The sequence below is a fragment of the Doryrhamphus excisus genome, linkage group LG16 (assembly GCF_037039965.1).
Source record: "Doryrhamphus excisus strain RoL-2023G ecotype Guam linkage group LG16, RoL_Dexc_Guam_v1.1, whole genome shotgun sequence".
NCBI classification, from domain to species: Eukaryota; Metazoa; Chordata; class Actinopteri; order Syngnathiformes; family Syngnathidae; genus Doryrhamphus; species Doryrhamphus excisus.
In genome coordinates, this window is record NC_136372.1 from 12,963,777 (window position 1) to 12,986,852 (window position 23,076).

General features: G+C 41.8%; 2 protein-coding genes across 4 annotated transcripts; one reads left to right on the forward strand and one right to left on the reverse strand.

The window, feature by feature from the left end:
- Positions 1–10,050: 10,050 nt before the first annotated feature.
- LOC131102670 (chromobox protein homolog 1-like) lies at positions 10,051–15,371 on the forward strand. 3 transcript variants are annotated; one of them, XM_058048123.2, is made up of 5 exons: positions 10,051–10,446; positions 11,461–11,705; positions 11,846–12,014; positions 12,595–12,689; positions 14,244–15,371. In XM_058048123.2, exons 3-5 carry the CDS (start codon positions 11,907–11,909, stop codon positions 14,392–14,394), a joined length of 354 nt encoding a protein of 117 aa, XP_057904106.2. In that variant the 5' UTR covers positions 10,051–10,446; positions 11,461–11,705; positions 11,846–11,906; the 3' UTR covers positions 14,395–15,371. The 3 variants fall into 3 exon arrangements, with proteins under 3 accessions (XP_057904106.2, XP_057904105.2, XP_057904107.2); XM_058048122.2 differs by having other exon boundaries at positions 10,051–10,434; XM_058048124.2 differs by having other exon boundaries at positions 10,051–10,434; positions 11,482–11,705.
- A 1,477-nt stretch (positions 15,372–16,848) lies between these two features.
- LOC131102666 (endoplasmic reticulum membrane sensor NFE2L1-like) lies at positions 16,849–22,739 on the reverse strand. The gene is made up of 8 exons (XM_078797345.1): positions 22,657–22,739; positions 22,520–22,583; positions 21,799–21,867; positions 21,587–21,733; positions 20,938–21,028; positions 20,212–20,754; positions 18,981–19,862; positions 16,849–16,898 (listed from the first exon to the last, which is right to left on the reverse strand). Exons 1-8 carry the CDS (start codon positions 22,737–22,739, stop codon positions 16,849–16,851), a joined length of 1,929 nt encoding a protein of 642 aa, XP_078653471.1.
- Positions 22,740–23,076: the final 337 nt, after the last annotated feature.

Here is a 23,076-nt window from a genome sequence, read left to right on the forward strand (position 1 = left end):
AGAGTTATATACAATACAGTATGTAGATAATATGAAACGAGATGAGATATATAACCAGTCTATACACTGAGATCTTGTTAGAGAGTTAATATGAGGCATTATGGAAATACTTCACATAGAACTTAGTATATTGCATTTAGAGCCCTTAATATTGCACATGGAGGTTGATCAGATATTGCACAATATTAACATCAGTTATTACAGTTGAGTAGAACGCAACAATAGAAATACTGTAGAATTAAAGCATACATTTGCTCTTACTTGAAGGCAAGCATGGAGCCAATCAGATGCTAAGACATAGCCACATTCCAATGAGCCACTCAGGAAATGGTAACACCCCTGTGTGGGTCAGACTCAGGACTAGCCTAACAAGGCAGGGTCTTCCTAGTTGGGGACCTTCTTGTTTCTTCCTTGATGGGCAGAGGTCCGGGACTGTACCTTGTGACATCATACACACAATTTCTTCAGCAAAAAAACTGAAAATACAGAAAAGTGTGTTTGACTTAAACTCAAACCTCAAACGTTTGACGTCAAAATGCTAACAGCTTGCTAGCTGAGATGAGATGGACTTGAAGCAATTGTATGTCATATAAGGGAATATTACTTATTTGCTAATACTGTAATGTTGTCTTATATGCTTATGTGCAGTATATGTGTTTACGAATATTTGGATTCTCATAATGATCAACAAAATCATTGAATGATCTTAGAAATAGTATCGGCCATATTGTTTTTACCTGAAACTGAAGCTTGAAGTAGAAAATGTCACCCATAATTTTCATGCGTCTGTTTTTATGTACTGACAATGAGGCCAAAAGTGTATTAAGTGCTGTTATGAAGCTAAAGTACTTCATTCTTAGTCAATGAAAGGAACCCGAACCACCCTGCATTGCTCTTCAGATCATTTCTCCTCATTTCAGGGTGGACCATCCCTTTTTTTTCTCTCATCCCGGTCGCCGGCGCAGTCGTGTTGCAAAGCGGAGGATGCAGCGGCGATGAAAGAGACAACGCTATCTGAAACTAAAGCTGGTGAACAAGCTGTTTGCAACAAACAATTGGATTCAATTTTCCGCTCAATAAAATGCGACCATCAGCTCTGCATGTACACACGCACACACGCACACGCACACACACACAGACAGAGCATGCCAGGGAAAATCTGTCTCTTGAGTGGTGTTTTAATTGAAGAAGGTTACGCTGGTCTCTGGATGAAATTGAAAAAATTAATCAGCTGGAAAATGGTGTCTTTTCCTTCCGTTGGCCTTGCAGCTATCTCTCCCTTCCTGCTTTGCTTTATCACTCTCATATCACATCGCTCACTAATTCATTTGTGGGAGGCTGCCAGCTGTGTGTGTGTGTAATAACAAATATTTGCTTTAAGTTGCTTTTCAAGTGAACATGAAATTGGGGGGACGGGGGGCTGCATACGGTGGCAATTCACCTACCTATCATTTGGTCAAAATTATTTTTCATTTATTTATTTATGGAAAAACACCACCCATTCAGGCCTTTTGCATCCAAATTATTTAGGAATACACTAAACCCTTTATCACTCTTAATTGCTTCCACAAGTGAATTTCTGCAAATTATAGGATTCCTTATTAGTACATGGAATAGTTATGGCATAGAAAAGCTGTTTACCACTTTCTGCATACACTTTAGACATTAAATAACACCCCATACTTCCCTTTACACTCATATTACCCAATATGGTAGATATAAAAAGACAATAAGACATAGAAAAGATCTTTACCACCTTCTGCATACATGTTTTAACATCAGAGCCCTCTGGACAGGAAATAACACCCCTATAATTACATTTACACTCTTATTACCAAGTATAGTAGATATAAAAAGAGACAATAAGACATAGAAAAACTCTTCACCATCTTGTAAATACACTTGTTAACATTATTAGAGCCCTTTAGACATGAAATAACACCCCTATAGTTACCTTCACACTACTATTACCCAATATAGTAGATCTGAAAAGAGACAGTAAGACATAGAAATACTCTTCACCGTCTTGTAAATACACTTTTTAACATTATCAGAGTCCTCTGGACAGGAAATAACACCCCTATAGTTACCTTTACACAACTATTACCCAATATTGTAGATCTAAAAAGAGACAATAAGACATAGAAATACTCTTCACCACCTTGTAAATACACTTTTTAACATTATTAGAGCCTCTAGACATGAAATAACACCCCTATAGTTACCTTTACATTCTTATTACCCAATATAGTCAACACAATAAGGGAAAATAAGACGTATAAGGCATAAAATGAAGCTGTTTACGACCATGTTAATAAGCTTTTGAACATTATTTTCCACCATGAATACATACTGCTCATACGGGACATACATTGGGTGAATTTCCCACATCCCTGAAGCTCCACATTTCCCTTTGATCCTAAGAATTTTTCCAACTTTCGCATCTCTGAGGTGATTACAACCGCAAGGAAGGAAGGAAGGAAGGAAGGGATCATGACAAGCGGCGAGGGACAGGAGGAGAATCAGGAGAACTCGGATGAGCCCAGCTGTGTCCTCATCTCATTTTCAATCTCAACCCAATTAATTGGTCTGAATTCATCTCACAGTAGGCCTGCACACACACACACACACACACACACACTTTGGAACTCTGTGTGTCCTCGCGCACACACACACACACACACACACACTATTTCCATTAGGCACACAAAGACTCCCATGTGAATGAGCAGACACACACACGTACACATCTACATTTACACATCCACACATACACACCCTGCTGTGAGCAGAGTGTCAGCCGACACAGTCGGACATGAAAAAGTGTCCAATAGCGCCATCCATCTGCTTTCTTTAACCCTCCCTCCTCCTCTCTTTCACTCTCCATCATCCATCCCTCCATCATTATTCTCTCATCTCCTTCTCCCTCCCTCCTCTTCTTCTTCTTCTTCTTCACTCCACCCCCTCCCTTGATGTCTTTCTCCGCCCTTTACACATCTCTCTGGATTTCCTTCTCTTCTTCTCTGTTGAGACGGCGTACAGTATGTACTGTACACTATGTACATACATTGCTTACGTGTTGTAGTATTTATGTGTACATATATTGCTTACATGTAGTAGTAATATGTGTACATATTTTGCTTATATGTAGAAGTATTTATGTGTCAATACATTGCTGAGATGTAATAGTATTTATGTGTACAAAAACTAGAGATGTCAATTTTTTTTCAGATTAATAGCACCATTTTCCAACAAATGAATGAGATTAATCACCGTTTTCCAATGAATGAATCAGATTAATCACCATTTTCCAATGAATGAATCACATTAATCACCAAGTTCTAATGAATCAATCAGATTAATCACCATTTTACAATGAATGAATCGCATTAATCACTAAGTTCCAATGAATGAATCCGATTAATCACCATTTTACATTGAATGAATCACAATAATCACCATGTTCCAATGAATGACTCAGATTAATCACCACATGAATTAATCAGATCAATCACCCTTAAAAAACAAAATCAGATTAATCACCACTTGTTGACCGATATCCGATTAATCACATGCTATGATGAATTAATCAGATTAATCACCATTTGCAGCAATGTGCCCATGATGCTTCATGTTCATCACTTTTAGTGTGGGAAGTCCTCTGTAGCCAACTGGAAGGTTCCTCCCCAAACATCCAATGGTAGATAAGTGCATCCATACAGAGTATGGACATGTACATCATGTACATATAGTATACAGTATGTACAGTAGAGTATGTATGGCCTGTGTACTGGTAGCCAGAAAATAAGTGGATAATGTGAAATGAATTCTTGCTGAGAGAATAAAAGATCATTTCCAACGTCATAACATCGCTGGACCGTGTCCCGTTTTATTTGTGTGCGAGACTTTTATGTGTCTGTTCTTTAATTACTGTCCCGTCTCATTTGATGCACAGTTGCCTAGCAACAAGTTGCCATAAAATGTACATAATAGCAGCACTGCCAATGCAACAGCACCAATTAACCTTTTCTTCAACTCATAGCGTTCACTATGCCTGTCTTACACATACACTATGTACATATACTGCATGTACACGTATGTACTCGCACGTGTGTACAGCACAGTAAATGTGTCATACCAGTGTAATGTACCAATCCACAAAAGCACAAGTGAATGTTAATGTGCTTTCTTAGCAGGGAAAGCTAAGTAATATGTGTACATATTAGCTAAAACATAAAGTTTTATGTTTTACATAAAGCTAAAACATGTATCACATGTAACACCTGAACACACCTGGCCTGTGATTGGTGGACAATGAGGAAGCATTGTGTGTGTGCACTGCTGTTGGTGTGTTAAGGTCAAAATAAAGTTTTTTTTTTTTCAAATTTACAGTACACGTAAGTACACATATACAGCTCGTGCAGCGGTGTCCAAATTGTGGCCTGCAGACTTTTTTTTATCGGCCTGTGGCACATTGTAAAAATAAAATTCAATTTAAAAAAAACTGCAAAAATGGGAAAAATAGAACAAAAAATGTAAAATCAAGAAATATATCAAAGGGAGGGCCCACCGGCCTGGGGAGGGGTGAGTGAGGGGTCACAGTGATCAGTATAATAAAGTATAAGAATCAAGTAGAATGCTGGTGTGCTCAATCACCATGGCAACCAAGCCAAGAGTCACCTAACGGTCAAACGTGTATGCAGAGAACGAACCTACTACAATACACACACTCTCATCCACACACACACACACAGACGTTGTAGTCCGTGCAACAGGAAGTGAGGGCAGTGACCCGGCCTTCAACCCGGCGCCCCCGCTTAGGCACGGCGACCCAGCCTTCAACCCTGACCTTTGACCTCAGCTGGGTTGAGACCGGGGTCGCCTCTCTCACACGTGGAGTTCAGGACGAGGTCAGCTGTCACATGATCCCATCCCGCTTTTATCTCCCGCACGTGAATAAAAACATCAAGGTATGTACGCTATACTTCATAGCCTGGCATTCTCTTGCCAATAACTACTGTAAGAATAACAAGTACCACAAGTATCAGAAGTATAAGGGACAGTTTTTTTACTTGATTTTATTTGCACCAAAAATAGTATGTAATAAAAGGAATTATTATAGCCATGTTACATTGTGTTATTCTATTTATACAGGCCTTGCATTGTTCAATTACAACTTATTTTTATCTGCCTCAAATATATGTACAGTATCTATGATATACTGTATTCTATGTGTATATATATATATTGAATGATTGATGATGAAATAGATGTGTTTCTTGATTTACTATGAAGGAAATGAAAGATAATAAGCAGCACCGTGCAATGAAGTCTTTATTATGATACAAAAGTGTGCATGAGTGCATCGTAGGTAGGAAGGTAATGATCACACTGGATCAAAAACAACCTTTTTTGCCATGTAAAAATAATCACAATCATTATAATCATAATGCATTTGATTTCCAAGAACCTTTGAAGGAAGGAAGGAAGCAAGGAAACAAGGAAGCCCCGGTCATCAAGAGATAAAAGCAACACACAGAATGAAATCCATTCCATCAAAATGAAATGACACAGGTCCTGAATACACTATATACTATATACAGTATCATATATAATGTATAATAGACATATCATAACATACATCAATAGTGGCCTTCATTTAACACGTTTTAAAATTATGATTTGACTTTATACCACACAAAAAATATATAAAAATCCCTAAGACAAAAAATGGGCTTCTATGAAATACGTATCATATATGAATACTTGAGAAACATTTTAGAATTTGAATTTTAGAATTGGAATAAAATAATACATGTAACGTGTGTGTGTGTGTGTGTGTGTGTGTGTGTGTGTGTGTGTGTGTGTGTGTGTGTGTGTGAGAAGTGCATTATCATGTGTAAAATATAAGGACCTGGTAATTTGCACATACACACTTATTGTACATATATTGCAGTATTTTCTGTGAAAATTTGAACTGTAATAGTGTACCTTCATTTATCAATGATACACAAAAACAAAAAAACAAAATCTGGAAAGAGTCGGCAAAGGCAGACGGCGAGAAAGGATGTGTTGCTTCAGCGTTTGTGTCCTCTAAATACTTCAATGACATCTTTACACCTTTGTCTCTTTTTTCCTTTGCTTTCTTTAGGGGGGGGGGTCTGAGGGAGATTTATGCCCCCAGTCTGAGGAAGACGTGCTGGTGCACATCTGGGCGCCAGAAGCAGGATTGTCCGTCTCAAGAGTCCTGGCTGGTCAGCCAAGAAGGCTGCTGTTTGACGGACTGCAGTGACCGTGTTTGTCCACGAGGTGGCTTCCACGTCACATATGAAGAGCTGGAAAAAAAAATTTTTTAATTGATTTAATTGTCTTCCACTAAAACCAAAACAGATAAAATGTCCATTAAGAAATAAAAAAGACATAGAAGTTTTTTTCAGTTTTTTATTGGATTGATTTTTTTATTTATTATCTATATTTAATTTGCTTGATTTTTATCATTTTGAATTGTTGTCCTCAGTTTCTGGCCTACAGTTACCTGGGATAGGCTCCAGCGTAACCCCGCCACCCGACTGAGGGCAATCGGCAAAGAAACGAGTAAGTTATTTATTATTATCATATATTTTATATCGTTAGTTTGTGTGCGTACTACAGTATGCTTATAGCGTGTATTTTATTATATGTGATGCTGCACAGAGCGCATGTGAAGCGTCCATGTAGAGGTCTAAGTGAGCTTTAAAAGGCAAAGGAAGGTGCTGGATGTGCTCCAATAAGGCACAATGCTGCCAGTATTTAGTAGGAATAAAATATGAAGGGGGAAATGCAGATTTAGTGAGTTTTACTTCCGTATTATGTGTATGCGAACCAGGAAGTCATTGAAAGTAAGTCTTCTGCTACATCTCTCTGGTGTGTGGGCGTGTGTGTTTTTTAATTAAATATATTATCTAATTTGTATGTGATGTGGAGGAAAAACAAACTGTGAGTATGAGGGTTTTTTAATCTTTCCCAGAAGAGTAGAAGCTCTACTTTGTACAGCAATAACGCGTACAATCTACTTTTCAAGTTAAATTAGCTCATAGGCGACATCTGCAGGTTGTTTTTTGAACTGCAGCCCCCGCTTTGCCACTTGTAAGAGGGCCTCCTGTTTTTTCCCTCGACATGTCCAAATAATAACACAGAAAGCCGACAAATACGCACAGTGTGTGCTAATATTTTTCAAAAATAATATATATATCAACTGATAATATAGGTGAATAATGAAATAGAAATTATTTGTTCTTTTTATTTTTTATTTACGTTTATGTTATTTGTATTTAGTTATGTATATGTACAATGATTAAAAAAAACAATCACATAGAATGATTCAGAGCAAATAATTGTGCAGGAAAATAAGCCCAATAAGCTAAGAAATAATAATTCTTATTCATGTTATTGTATCTGTTTATAAACCTTACTATTTCTCATCTATATATTTAAGTATTTCATTTTAATGTGTATTTTAAACAAATAATTTTCAAATAAAACATTTTAGGTGTTTGCTGTGTACTGAAACATTTTTTTTGTGGCGATGAGATAAATGCCAAATGTTTTCATGTAGGATAGCAAATTAACAAGCAGTCGAACGATTTTGGCGACCAAATGTGCACCACTACAATCAAAACACTAGATGGCAGCATTGTACACGCTTCATTTCTTCATTGTCATACATTGTATAGTCAGTCTTCTCCAGTTTTCCATCTGCTGAGCTCTTTACACACGTGACCACTTCACACAAATTTACATGGTTTGTCCAAAAAATACCATGACAGGTTCTCTTTAGTTGAAGTCTGCCCTATGGTGTAAGTTTTACACTTTAACAATGCTGATCCATCCTACACTTTCCTTTGCGTTCCAACACACTGCACCCTCAGCTTGGTTTGACAAGCGTTCATTGATCTATAGCGGTGATTGTCAACTGGGGTGAGTCATGTACATGAAAATATTCAGATGTTGTGTTGGCTTGTTGCTCACTTCTGGTCAGGTGTTCTGCTGTAAATTAGTTAGACCAACTAATAAGATTAAGATTAAGATTAAGATATGCCTTTATTCGTCCCTCAGTGGGGAAATTTGTATTGCACAGCAGCAAGAGTACAGAGTCAGTTAAGCAGTACAAAATACACAATATAGAAAAATAAACAATATAAACAACCCAAGTATTAACAAAAATCAACAGTTTTTCCCAGAGTTATATACAATACAGTATGTAGATAATATGAAACCAGATGACATATATGACCAGTCTATACACTGAGATCCTGTTAGAGAGTTAATATGAGGCATTATGGAAATACTTCACATAGAACTTAGTATATTGCATTAGAGCCCATAATATTGCACATGGAGGTTTATCAGATATTGCACAGTGAATGGGGTCTGGAGTAACTATACTGACTAAAAGCAAGTATTACACAGATGTACATAGCAGTGTAGAAGTCTATTGTGAGCGGTGCTGGTTGTACAGCCTGACAGCTGCAGGAAGAAAAGACCTGCGATATTGCTCCTTCACACACTTGGGGTGAAGCAGTCTATCGCTGAAGGAGCTCTCAAGTGCTGTCAAAGTGTCCTGCAGGGGGTGGGAGTCGTTCTCCAACATGGATGATAGCTTAGCCAACATCCTCCTCTCTCCCACCACCTCCACTGGGTCAAGAGGGCAACCCAGTGCAGAGCTGGCCTTCCTGATGATCTTATCCAGTCTCTTCCTATCCGCAGCCGAAATGCTGCTGCCCCAGCAGACCACTCCCTGGAAAATGGCTGAAGCCACAACAGAGTCATAGAACGTCTTGAGGAGTGCCCCTTGCACTCCAAAAGACCTCAGTCTCCTGAGCAGATAGAGTCTGCTCATGCCCTTCCTGTAAAGTGCTTCCGTGTGATGAGTCCAGTCCAGTCTATTGTTGAGATGAACACCCAGGTACTTGTAAGATGTCACCATCTCAATGTCGATTCCCTGAATGTTCACTGGTGTTGGAGGAGAGTGGATGCGCCTGCGGAAATCCACCACCAGCTCTCTGGTTTTCCCCGTGTTGATCTGGAGGCAGTTCCGCTGGCACCAATCCACAAAGTCCCGTGTCAGTCCTCTGTACTCCAAGTCGTCCCCATCTGTGATGAGGCCAACAATTGCAGAGTCGTCAGAGAACTTCTGCAGGTGGCAGGTTGGTGTGTTGTAGGAGAAGTCTGCTGTGTAGAGGGTGAAAAGGAACGGAGCCAGGACCGTTCCCTGCGGAGCCCCCGTACTGCAGACAACCGTGTCGGACACACAGTCCCGTGTCCTCACATACTGTGGACGGTTGGTGAGGTAGTCCAGTATCCACGATGTGAGGTGCAGGTCCACCCCTGTGTGCTCCAGCTTGTCCCTCAGAAGTGCTGGCTGGATGGTGTTGAACGCACTGGAAAAATCAAAGAACATGATTCTCACCGTGCTCCCAGGTTTCTCCAGGTGAGAGAGCGGAAACGATAATACGGAAACGACAGGCCGGCCTTTTCAGAATTTCCCACTCTGGAAGCGGTTTTCAAACAATACCCTTTCAGGTCATCCAGAAGGCCCATCCTTGAGCATGAAGAGCTGGTATCAGAAATATTGATATTTCAGTATCGACCCCCACATCACTAAAGTCAATTCTCAGTAGGAGAAGGCTTGAGCCAAGTCCAAAGTCATAGGCTTGACATATTGGGCTCAAATTGAGTCAAATTTGCTTTATTGGAGTCCACACCTCTGCTGTTTAATACACTCATTGATATAGAAATAAGAAATTGTCTTCAAGGTAATTATCATAAAGACTTTTATCCATCACACATGTTGCTATCTTTCATTTATGTAGTAATGATAGTCTTGGGGAGAATGTATTCTCGATAGAGCTTTTTAAAATTTACTGTTCTGGACAAAGTATTTCGTTATTGAAATAAAAGTTACCAAAAAAATCGATAGTCGCCATCTTGTCTACGTAGCGGAAGAGGAGGGACGGCATTGAAATAATGGCGGCTGTGGAGCAACACGTACCGATGGAAAGAAGTGAAAAGTGTTTCACTTCATTTTCCGAGAAATGACCCTTATTTCCAAATGAAAATGTTGAAACTGAAATTCCATCATAAACGTGAGCAGGGGCGGACTAGTTAAAGAAATATCAAAATACCCATGAGGCTTTGTCAGACCGTCACTTCCGGTATTGCTGTTGGCGGGTAGACGGGGTTTGCTAGTCTGTTAGCTGTGCAGAAGCTATTGTATTATTTAGCGTCCAGCCATTAGATGGACAAAGGAGCTAGCCAGCATTGAATCTTTGGTAGTTTTATTTGTCGCAGCTACTGTAGTTCGGTCTGTTTTTAGCTGAAAACAGAGCCGAAAGTACAGCGACTTTACTGGGGCCTACAAGCTCATTCAAGATCTTCGAAGTTTTCTCCGATAAGGTGAGGTTCTCGGTAGGTTGCCGACGAAGAGAAACACGCCATGTTGTCTGAGAAGCTAGCTATCTCTTCTGTGCGCCCCTGTTTTTGAAAAATGGGGTATAAGTGGGGTTTTAGAAAGCACGATGTTTTGGTTTGTTTTTTTTACAGCGGTTCAGCGTTTGCTTTAAAACGTGCGAGCTTGACGTTATTGCGTGTACGGAGCACGTTGCGTTGTATTTTACAAATGAAATGCATAGCATGCCGGTTCTGTGCCGATCGAATAGTAGCATTAGTGATTTCATGTGATTTGAACTGCCATTTGTAAAAATGCGGAAGGTCTATAATACAGTATACTTGTGTTGTTAATTTTTAACATTACTTTAAACATAAACGAGCGACCCCTGATGGAAGAAGCTGAAAGACAATCACCAAGCTAACCGGCTATGTTTTCCCCCTTTTGGCTTTGCCCAATACACTTAAATAATTTCATACAATAATATAATACAGTAATTGCAGGTTACAAATAACATAGAAAAATAGTAGCACACCAACAGCCTACATTTGTTTTTTGTACATGACATAAAAAGTGTAGTTTTACCTGCACACACCCCTTCTCTTAATTACTATTGTTCTGTCGCACGGAAGTCTAAGAGGGCTGAATGTCACATCATGCACTCAACACTGAAAATGAGGTAAATAAGCAGGGGCATGCAGAGTGTGACAAACTGTCCGAGTGCGTCCCATGGTTTGTTTATTATTGGCTCACGGTACTTTGCAGAAGTAACATTATAGTAGTCTCTCTTTTATCGCTGTTTAATTGGTTTCCCAAAGTAGGATTTCTTATGTATACTTGGAATATTTTGAGTTGGATCACTCAACACTTGTTTGCGATCTTCTAAATAGGGATTTTAACATCAGATATTATTGCTTCATGTGTGCATATCTGTCACGTCCCCCGCCCCCCTGAGCTGTACTCATGAATATACACTATGGTGAAATATGTTACTAAAACTAGACAACTAAAACTGTTGTCTTATTTTTTTCCAGGTTTTTCCATTTCACGTCAAGCTGGCGGCTGTCGCAGTGAAAAAAAGCAATGAGGAGGAGGAGGAGCAGCAACAGCAGCAGCCGCCACCGCCGCCTGTTGTGCCTGAAACGCCTGCACCAGCCACAGAAGCCACACCATCCCAGGAGGAGGAAGAAGAGGAAGAATATGTGGTAGAAAAGGTGTTGGACCGTAGAGTGGTAAAGGGCAAAGCTGAATTTTTGCTGAAATGGAAGGGCTTCTCAAAGTGAGTAGTCTTTGTAAACAAACACTTCTACATTACGTGAATATTTCCTTCATCTTCATTAAATGCTTTTGCTTTGCCTGAAAGTGAGTTGTTTGACTTGTAACTAAATCAGTGTTTCTTTTGGCACATTACCCGTCCAGTGAGGACAACACATGGGAGCCAGAGGAGAATTTGGACTGCCCTGACCTTATTGCAGAGTTCATGCAAAAGTACAGAGAGAAAGAGGAGAAAAAGAAGGAGGGCAAGAGAAAAGCAGCTGAGGCTGCAGGAACACCAGAAGAGAAGGCGGGCAAGAGGAAGAAGGAGGATGTAAGAAACTCATAACATTTAGCCTTGTGTACATCATACAGTGTTGCATACAGTAGTCCCTCATTTATCACAGGTAATTTGTTCCAGAGCCGACAGTGATTAATGATAAATTGTGATAAATTGAGTATTTTCATAGTTGCAACATAAAAAAAACACTTGACTTTGTAAATATAGGTTGACACAACACCTCTATAGTCACTTTTACACGCCTATTATTTATATTGCATTGTACAGGTTATGGGATCTCTGCCATAGTCACTGCACCTTTGCAAAGAGTGCAATGGTGAAGTATTCCAACATGAGCTCTAACATAACGATGGCCTTGCAAAATAAGCTGAGGGTGAAGGTGATGGACCTAAATCACATCCTCAAACGGAAGGTGTATTCCCAATGTATGGCTAAAATAGTGAAATGGCTCCAAAGTCCAGAACGCTAACCACTACACCATGGTGGGCTCTTAAATAAAATGCCAAATAAAGGTTATGAATTATTAATATTATTAATTGTTTTGTGCTTTTTCATGGTTGCCTCCTCTGTGAAGCTAAATGTCAAAAGTATTTGTCGCTTCTGTCGTCTCCAGGGTGAGAAGGTCAGAGGCTTTAGACGAGGCCTGCAACCAGAAAGAATTATTGGTGCAACAGACTCCAGTGGTGAACTCATGTTCTTGATGAAATGGTGAGACCCTTTTTGCAAATCCTAAAACTCCAATGATTTTAATTGAATCTCACACACCTCCACCTCTGGAGGCGGGGCCCGGTGGGGAGCATCTGATGGTCGGGCCGGGCACAGCCCGAAGTAGCAACACCTCCAATGATCTCACCACTGAAGAAGTGGCCAAAGGGGTTGGGTGCAAAGAGAATTGGGTGGTAGCCAAAAGCACGTAACAAACTTGGTGGGCCCATCCTTGGCTGCAGAAGCGAGCTGGCGTTCCATGGAATGTCTCTCGTGGAGAAGGAGCCTGACCTGGTGCATGAGGTGAAGTTCCAAATAGGCATAATTAGACTCACCTCAATGCACGCCAACGGCTGTGGAACCACTGCATTGCCAGCAGTGAGAGGTAATGGGCATGGGTGGCTATTCTTGTTGCGCCCTGACTCAGGGCCTGTATGTTGAGTTTATCCCGGTGAACGAAACCCACTGGAGCATGTTCCCTCGGGATTTAGTTCTGCTGGGGGATGTCAACACTCACCGGGGCAGACACGGTGAGACCTGGAGAGGTGTGATTGAGAGAAAGCCACCCCTGATCTGAACTTGAGTGTTTGGCGAAGAGAGGGACAAATCTGTCAATCAGTCACAGGCTGGTGGTGCGAGGCTCCAATGGTGGCATGCCGGTCAGATCTGGCAGGCCCAAACCTATTGTGATGGTCTGTTGAAAGAGTCCCCCATCAGGAGTTCCAACTCCTACCGGCAGTTGGTGTGCTGCTGACTTTGACTCGAGATGTTGTGGACCAGTTAATAAGAATAATTTCAAGACCTCCCCAACCCCACCAACACATCTTCCAATGCCTGGGGACTCCATGGTGGGCTGACCTATCTCTTGGGGCTGATGATGTCGAGGAGGTCAAAAAGGGCCGCAGGGGTGAATGAATCCTCCTGAGTTCAGTCAGGCCCTGGATATGCTGTTGTGGTTGTCTTGGTTGACACAATCCATTGCATCACATGGACATAAGGGGTGGTGCCTCTGGATGTGCAGACTAGGGGATGGAACGCAATATCGGCAGGTGGATTGGTGTGGTGTCTGCAGTGATGCAGACTCTTCACCCGTCCGTTGTGGTGAAGAAGGAGCTGAGCCAAAAGGCGCAAACCTCAATTTACCATTAGATCTATGGTCATGACCTTTGCGTAGTGACCCAAGGGACAGGACAACATCATGGGTACAACGGCTGAAATGAGTTTTCTCCGTACGGTTGCGGGGCTCTCTTCTTGGAGATAAGGTGAGAAGCACTGTCATCCGAGAGAAACACTGAGTACAACGGCTGCACCTCCACAGTTAGGGGAGGCAGATGAGATGGGTTGGGCAAGTGGTAAGGTTGTACTAAACCGGTAGATGTTGGAGATTTTCTCTCAACTGGCTGGGGCAACACCTTGGGATCTACAAGGAGCTTTGTATTTATATTGATGTAATCAAAGCAATTTTACACAGGTGTTCGCGCCTCATTTAGCAGTAGAACCAATGTATAGATGACAATGGTGGACTCACACGCCTCCTCTTTTCTATTCAATCAACAGGAAGAACTCTGATGAGGCCGACCTCGTCCCCGCCAAAGAAGCCAACGTCATTTGTCCCCAGGTGGTTATCTCTTTCTACGAGGAGCGGCTCACCTGGCACTCTTATCCCACAGAAGAAGAGGAGAAAAAAGAGGAGGAGAAGAAAGACTAGAGACGTGGTCCAGGCGGTAGATGTTAGAGGTTAGTCCACTCTAGCAGCCGCTGTAGCAGCAGAAGGGAACATGAGTTGTTTTACTGCTACTGTCGCTGCTAGATCTTCAGCGTTTGGTTTCCTGTTGTGTGAGGATGCATTTATCAAAAGATACTCCTATTTTTTAGTATGACCAAAATGATTTTGTTAAAGGTATGCTCACAAAGCAGACTTGTTAAATTTATTTCACATGTTCAACTTTGTTGCCCTGTGTTGAATGTGGGGTGTTTTGGACTACGCGCAGACGTCTGCTTTTTTTTGTGTGGCTAAGCTCAGCTCATTACAAAGTTGTGTGTGAGAAAACATTCTGCATTATTTTCCACATTGGCTGCAGGAGTCCAGCAAGTAGTTCCTCTACCACTAGCTCTTCTGCCCCGCTTTTATATTACTCACCATCTATTGGTAGATCGTCGTGGCCATAAAGATATCATCAGGCGCTTTTGCCGTGATGTCATCAAGAATGTGTCAGCCAATCGGCAAGTATTCAAATATGTATTCATCTTTTGGGCAAAGAAATCATTCCAGACAGTTTTTTTAACAACTTAACCCTAATGTAAAGCTGCATGTTTCAATCTTAGTTTGTGCTTGTTTTTTTTTTTTTTTTAAATCGTGCATTGAGGCATCACTCTACTGTATACTGTGCTGTAAACACAATCATATTTACTTGCTGTTTTCTCAACATGCAGTCGGGGAAATAAGTATTTGATCTCCTGCTGTTTACCACCCCCCCATCCACCTCACAGACCTAAACAGGCCAGAAGTTTGAGATGTTTGTTTTAACAGACGGATGGGGGGAATCAAATACTTCTTTCCCATCCTGTAGAACATTTTTAGCTTGTTTAATCTTCAGTAGTTGTTTAGGAGAGAAAAAAAAGGCTACAGAGGCCCAGTGTTGATGAATTCATCTAATAAACATTTTTAAAGACGAATGTACGTCCTCTCGGTGTCCTAACGTGTTTGACAGCAATTTAATATGTTGAGGCTGAACACAGCTACAGCTAAATAAACTTGCAAGTAATTCCCACACTGATGTAGCAAAGGGCACGTACTGATGACGTGTCAGTGGGGGCAGTACCTAGCCCGAGGGTTCCTCCTCCTGATTCATTCTTTTCAAACATTTGGTGAAGTTTTGCATAAGTAGAGCAGGTTCAACATTTGTAATTTCATCTATGCGTGATTGATATTCTGTTTTATATTTGGCCTTTCAATTGTTTTTGTTTTGATGATACTGGGGTCAGATTACTTGGAGTTTTTTTACCTTTTTTGAAGCCAATGTCGGAAATACAAATAAGTGTCAAAATGGGGGCAGACTCGATAGCACGCTTAAGTAGCCAAGCTGGGGAATGTACGTTCCATTCACTCGCTGCAGGGGTTGCATACATTTTGTACATTCACGATGCTAATCCAATGTAGGCAAACATACACTCTTATCATCAACATCTTACCCCGGGCTCACACTGGATGCGTCGCTGCTGCCGGAAGGATTCCATAAGATTGAAATGCACACCAGTTCTCTGTGGCGCTGCTCCATCAGCCATACGGCAAGATGGGAAGAATCCGTTCAAGTCTTCTTTTTCCCGGTGCAGAATCACCCTGGTCAATTTAATAATAAACATGAAAAAAAATGTTTTGTACTTATTTTATGGAGTCAAAAATGTGTCAGTTTGGTCTGTGCCCTGACAATACCAAAGCCAGTGTGAGTGGCACTTTGCGGTAGGATGTTTGGATCAGGACCGCTGCTGCGATGGACCCAGTGTGAGCCCGGGATTTGTTTTGTCTTCTAGCTGACAAAGCAAATTAGTGTAATATCTGATGTATCATTAATACATCGTTACAGTATGTCAAAGGCCAATAATTTTTCTTTATATAAAAAAGGCCCCAAAGACCCCACTTTGGAAACCCCTGGCTTATTGACTAGGTATATAGTTTTAGTAAAATTAAAGCTAATTGAATTTGCAATGTTCAACTCAAAATTGGGTAATTTGAGCTTGTTTACAGTGGGTCCCGCTTATATCGACCAACTTAGTAACTCCTGTTCTGTCCCTACAGTCAAGTTGGTATTAAAACCTGCGCACAGGACTTCCAATTTAGTGCAAGCTAAGCTTCACGATAAAAGCATGGATACGAAATGAACACAGCAGCTCTGTTTAGATGTTTCAGTGTTTTCATGTCATCATGAAGAAACAAGAGTCTAATAAACATCTGTCACTGTGACGCTTGCACAACCAGACAAGACAAAAAAAAATTTGTATTCCCCAATTTGCTCTAGTTTTTTTTTTATCATGAGAAAAGAACCTCAGCAGCTGGTGTTAGTCAGTCTACTTCTCAAAAATCAGCATGGCACATCTGCGCTTTGTGCGTTTCTTGGACTTAGACTGGCTGTTGGAACGCATATGACTGGATGCGACCTAGGCTTTACATAGGGGACCATGTTCCACTCTTGTAATTGTTGGAGGAGGTTTTACCTGCAAAAGGAGAGAGAACACACACCAAGACAATAGCACACAGTTTTTTTTTATGAATTTCTCACACACACATTTATCAATCATCTGTCCTGAACGGGATGGAATCAGATGGGGCCAATATACCACCAAACAGTTAAAGGGAAGTTTCCTGGGCTTGGATCCGCCTCCAAAGCAGGCCTATGAGGAAGAGCTCAGGGGCTATCCACACGGAAATGTTTTTGGGTCAAAACGGCACAGTAATTGATGGTTTCAGACTTTCAGGTGAAATGGTATCTGAGTGGGAACGTATGAAAACGCTGGCTTGTTGTTTCTGCTGCTTTATGAAGTCGTGACTTTTGACAAGCCAACATATCAGAATATTTGGACTGGCATGACTCACCACTGTCCACATTCTCCCGATATTTTGTTGCTTATGCTCCCGAACCACTCGCAGAAGTAATTCGACTCGGTCCTAAGTCTAACTGAGGCTTGAAAAGCAGAAGTTGATGGAATTAGGCACATGTATGCTTTCTTCTTCTATGGGTCGGTGTGTCAGGTGGATCAATCTGTGTCTGTCTACTCCACCATGCGTGGGTGTGCCTTCCCCCAGCGATCACTTCCTGTCTGGATGCAATTATTTACTAATCTACACAGTGTAGACCCACCAAAAAAATCTAACGTTTCTGTGTGGGCAAGGCCTCAGTTCCACATCAGAGAAAGTTTGGACCTCCTAACATCTTGGTTGGTGGGCTGACTGTTCTCTCCAGTGCTAGCATTGCCATTACTTCCATTTTAATATTAAACTGCATTCCCACTGCTGATAGAAGTAAAGAATATGGGTGTAAAAAGGAGGCCCTAACATCAACAATGTGCTTTATGGCACATTCCTTTTTTGTCTCTGGTGAAAGCCACAAGTAAATGAGCCATCAATGGTTGGTTTTGTTGAGTCGACATCCGCAGCCAGTGCACGGTGTGTCGAAATAAACGGGTTCCACTGTACTTGATATGAAAATGAATGCATGCAAGTGTTTGCATATCATTGCTTGCTTTGCTTTGCTGCTTGATTGATAGACTTTCTCTGAAACCTGCGGTTGAAGCTGACTCAAACATACCGTATTCAATTGAACATGTCATTTGGGTGAGGAGCGGGGGTTGTAGCGCACCCGTGTCTTTGTAGTAGTTTTCACAGTGTACATACCATACATGCAATAAGTCAAGGAAAGTGGACAAGTATAAAAGCATATGAAGGCTAGCAGTAGTGCAAGTGCAGCATGGACTTGCAGGAATGTCTAGACCTGCATTATCAACCACTGAGGGCGTTTTTAAAAGTTCCCGCATTTGGACTTCACACTGAATTGATTACTTTCACTTTTTTGTTAATTTTGTCTTTGTACATCAGTATTACGTCTCAGTAGTCCATCCTGACTGATTTTGTCTCGTCGCAAAGCTTTTCTGCCGTCAATGAATTGACATCTGTTGTGTTGCATGTACTGAAAGGTTTTCAGCAATAAAGTTTTTAATTTTCCTAACGATGCATATGTTGGTGTCATGTTTTGCATATAGTAGACACACCCAGACGTATGGATAAGCCAAGTAGTAAAAATCCTAACGGACATATTATATGGGCCTGCAAGCTGTTGCTAACCTTTGCGTTGACAGTATTACACCCACTTTTTTTTTTTATTTTTTTAACCAGGGCAACAAGTGGAAATGCTAATAGCTAGCCTTAGTCCTGCCTGGATATATTGACATTTGCATCTCTGAGTTCAGTCTGTGAATGTGTCTCACCGCCTTGGGCGTGCTGCTTCTAAAGCTGAATGAACCGAGTGTGTGAAGCCTCCTGTCAGTCATTCTGTGTCCCAGTGGGGAGAGGCGGGGTAGAGTTCTGCTGCAGCACTCACTTGTGTGTGTTGTGTGCTACATGATGGAATTCTTTTTGCTTAATGAGCGGAGGTCCAGCGCTGTACATCTCCCAGACAATTCCTTCAGTAAACAATTGCAAGTGAGTCCAACTGATCTCTTGTCAGGATAAATGACCTGGAACGTTTCACATTATTTGATGTTTTAATTTCTTTGTGTTTTTTTTTTTGCCGGTTGTGTTACTGGACATTGGCAGCCCCGCCTCTTGTCGTTGTGTTGCTACTCCAATGCCGTTTGGCTGGAATTGAAGCACATGTCGTGTAGCATGAAGGGGCCTTCCTTCCTCGTCCTTCAGTCTGGAGAAGACTGTGTGGTACAAGATGCAGAGGCGACGCTTCCTTTCCTGGAGCTTCCTCAGGGCTTCTTGATTTTCCCTGCGCAACCTTAATCGATGCCGCCTCAATCGTGACACCTCTTCCTCTAGACCAAGCAACGTATCCAGTTTCCTCTTCCGGCAGTTCTGGGCAGCTATCTTGTTCTTTCCACGCCGTCTGATGTCCTTGACAAGGGTAAGCTGCTCTCTGCTCAGTCTGTAATTTTCCAAAAGCTCCTTGAACTCCTCCACTGGTAAATTAACAATGAGCTCATTTGAGAAAGGTAACTTTTGAGTTTGTGTGCGCTTCTCGTCCCGATTCCTAATCCTTGTTTCACATGCGTGTCTGAAATAGGAGCGCTTTGACGTGTCGTCACTGCCATCTTGTGGAGACCTCCTTGTGTGTTTGATGATCATGCTGGACATGAATGTGGAGGACCAGGGCTTCTTGTTGTACGAGTGATCATGGATGATTTTCTCCAGCCATGAAACACACTTTTTTCCCCAAGATATGGGAAGGAAGAGTTTATCTTTCCTTACTGCTCCCATATCTTCCACATCCAGTTCCTCCTGCTTTATCGGCACCCCGACTTCCATATCTGATGCCAAGAACTCTTCTTCCTTGTCCTCGCAGAATGGACTTCTCAGACTGGAAGCACTAGAATAAGACGACGAGGAGGAGGAAGATGATTCTGATGTACATGGCGAAGAAGGACCATGGCTGAAGTCTAGAGAAAGTCCAGAATCTGAGTCTGCTTCATTGTCTGGGAAGAAGACAAAAAGAAAAAAACTTGGGATATTTTCTAGGAACCCCCGAATGCTAATGCGGTGCTGCTAGTGTTTTGAGAAGATACAGCAGCAACCACAAGACAAACTTCTTCATCTTGAGTGTCACTTTTTAAAATCAGATATTCTGGCACTTGCAACCTCTTTTGGTTGTCTTAAGATTTGCCCAACAACACCATCCATCAGTTACCACTGCACTCCATTTGGTGGAGTTATGAACATAATTCGGGCCTAGCAAAGACAGATATATAGCGTATCATCTGGAAGTCATTCATTATGAAGATTGTTGAGAAAAGGTACTTTTCAGTAAATTACCTTGCTCATTCTTGCCTTCCCGCTGTTGCTTTCTTGCTGTGTCATCTCTTTCCTTTCCCATGGCTATAGTGTGCCCCAAGTCACCTGCTTCATGGTCCAGGGAGGTATCTTCTAGTCCACCCACCACCTCAGGACTGAAGGCCTCCTCCATGGCCAAGTCCAGCAAGGTCATCTGATCCAGCATGGCAGCATCTTCAAAAATGTCACTTAATGGGCTCGGGAGGACATCTTCGTCCTCACCAAAAAAGCCATTTGAAGAGAGAACGTCCAAGCTAGAAGTGTGACCCGGAATGTTAACATCATATTCCCCACAAAACAAAGATGGTGAACTTTGCCATTTTTCTTGAAGACCTTCCGTGAGCAGATGTGTGCTGACAGTACTGTTCATAGCATGTAGTCCTTCTGAAGCTGCTTCTCCAGTCACACCAGCTGTGGGGGGAGTTTGTTGTGGGAACATTCCAAATAACATTTCTTCTGCTCCAAACGCTAAACTCTCCTCAAGATCGGCCGTTGAGGCGAGTGGAAGAAGGGGCCATTCCAAACCTAAAAGGAAATAACCATGGATTTTTACATTTCTTTTTACCAATAATCTATTTTAAGGGGTAATATATTAATAGTATATATATATATTTGTGTGTGTGTGTGTTTGGCATGGCGGATGCTTGTTCCAAATAATATTATGGTTAAAAAATGAGGCACGGAAGAAAGTCCACTGATGGTCATTACCATGTTTAAGTTGTCGGTTGGTCTCCTTTGGATTCTCCTCTCCTGGATGCTTGTGGCTTTGGTGCAGCGCTTGAGACTCACCACTGTCATCCTGGAGAGGAATTGTACATTTGTAATTGAATATACGGTCGTATACTAATGCATGAATGCTTTTATCATAACAAATTGAGACTCGTTCAAATAATTATGTGACGTCAAGCCTTCACATTTGAATTGAGAAATATATCGGAGGTCATAGTCGATTTTTGTTTTCAGCAGACCTTTTGGAAGAACTAGCTAATGAAATGTTGCCTCCTGGGCTCTGGTGTGACTACAGCAGTGTTTCACAGTCTAATGAACTTGTCAGAGAAATGGATTGAGGTGGACTCTATCCACGTTCCAATGTGGACTTCCAGTTTTCCAAGATGAGATGCTAGAAAAAGCGTGTATCATGAAGAAAGTGCCAATTGGTCTCCAGCCTGCTCCCCTACACGAAATGCTACCATTTCTGGCATTTGTGTAATTTATCATCAGCTCTTATCAACTGTGTGGGTTCGATTCCCGGGCAGCGCTGCTGCACAGATAAATTGGGTAGTTGCGTCATAATAACCAGGCCAAAACAAATCATGCGCTCAATAGGGAAAGCCAAAGAACATCAGCTGACAATCACCTCAGGTTGGATCACAGCCAGCACATCCTGCCATTGCAGTTCCACTTCCAAGGAGGAGCTACCGGTGGGCATCGTGGGGGACAAGAAAAGCTCTGTGGCTGGGGGTTCTTGCTCCACGTTTACCCTGATGTCACCAACATGGCACAACTATGGCATAAAAAATAGCATGTCAAAGAGCCAAAAGGTTTTAGTTGAAGAGGCTGTGGCGCTGCCTGCTGGTCTTTAGTGAAAGGAAATGTTTCCTCCAACAGCGTCAGCGACTCTTGAAAGGAGGAAGATGCCTGAACATTGGAAGTACATGGAAAAATAGAACAGAATAACAGGAGTGGACTTGCGTAAGATAGGGGCAGTAGTGGTACTAGCTGTGGTACTGGTAGTGGCAGTGATACTAATAGTGGTACTAGCTGTGGTATTGACAGTGGTAATAATGGTGGCAGTGGTAGTGGCAGACCAACACAGGACACAACTGCATGTTTACTTCAAAGCTAACACATTTGTATTGTATCATTGTCAACAAACCTGACAAAAGTGCAATCTCCATTGGATTCCCATGTGAAAAGCAAATGTACATATTATTGTACATGACTACTCACGATTCTTACTGATTGGCGGTTCCCGTTCTCTGTCAGCTGTGGATGATCTCTTAAAATGTTAGCAGGAAGGATGCGCCCCACACGCCTGTCCGTCTAAACCTAGCAAGCTAGTGGTGTGCGACAGCATGTTCATCACGGCTTGCATCTGCAAGCAAGCATCCAGCTCCCACCTCCTTACCCCCACCAAGATTCCTACCTACTTTGCTACGACGTACCTCCAAGGACCCGGTTGGATGGTCTGGAGTCTATTCTGGTTTCGATGTCAAACAGCAACATGATGAAACCTTTCCCAAGCTTGGACTAGAAATATTTAGCCACTCGGGTTTAGAGTAACACTAACCTTAACCTGAACCCAAAGCCCCCTTCCCCCCAGCAGCTGACTGGCAGGAACATCTAGACCCCGTCTGTAAGGACGATGGGGGCCACCTTGCTCAATGGACCTTCAAAGCAGCAGAAACCTGTCTCACCTCTACACACCTTTCACCTGGATGGACCTGGACCTGAGATACACACCAATCATCTCCGATCAACTGCTCAATATCTGGACTCTTCAGTTTCATGGCTTATGAAGATTCCTGTAATGTACATGTCCTTGAACTGCTCTCAATTTCACCATGCTTGCAAATGACATCCTGTCATCCAATTCCATGAGGAACATTTCTTCCGTGGAGGAAGAACATCACTGAATGTGGGACAAGCCAAGCACTATCAACAAGGGTTAAAGACAGGGGGTGACAAGTGTTGCCTGGGGGCCATTTGCTGCTTTTATTGGCCTCTGCCACATTCCAAAAATATTCCCTTACTAAGAAAACTCACAAAACAAACATGGACAAATCGGCAACAGTCTTCCAGCAATAAAGTTAAAAAGGGTAAAAATAATCATTTTATGAGAATAAA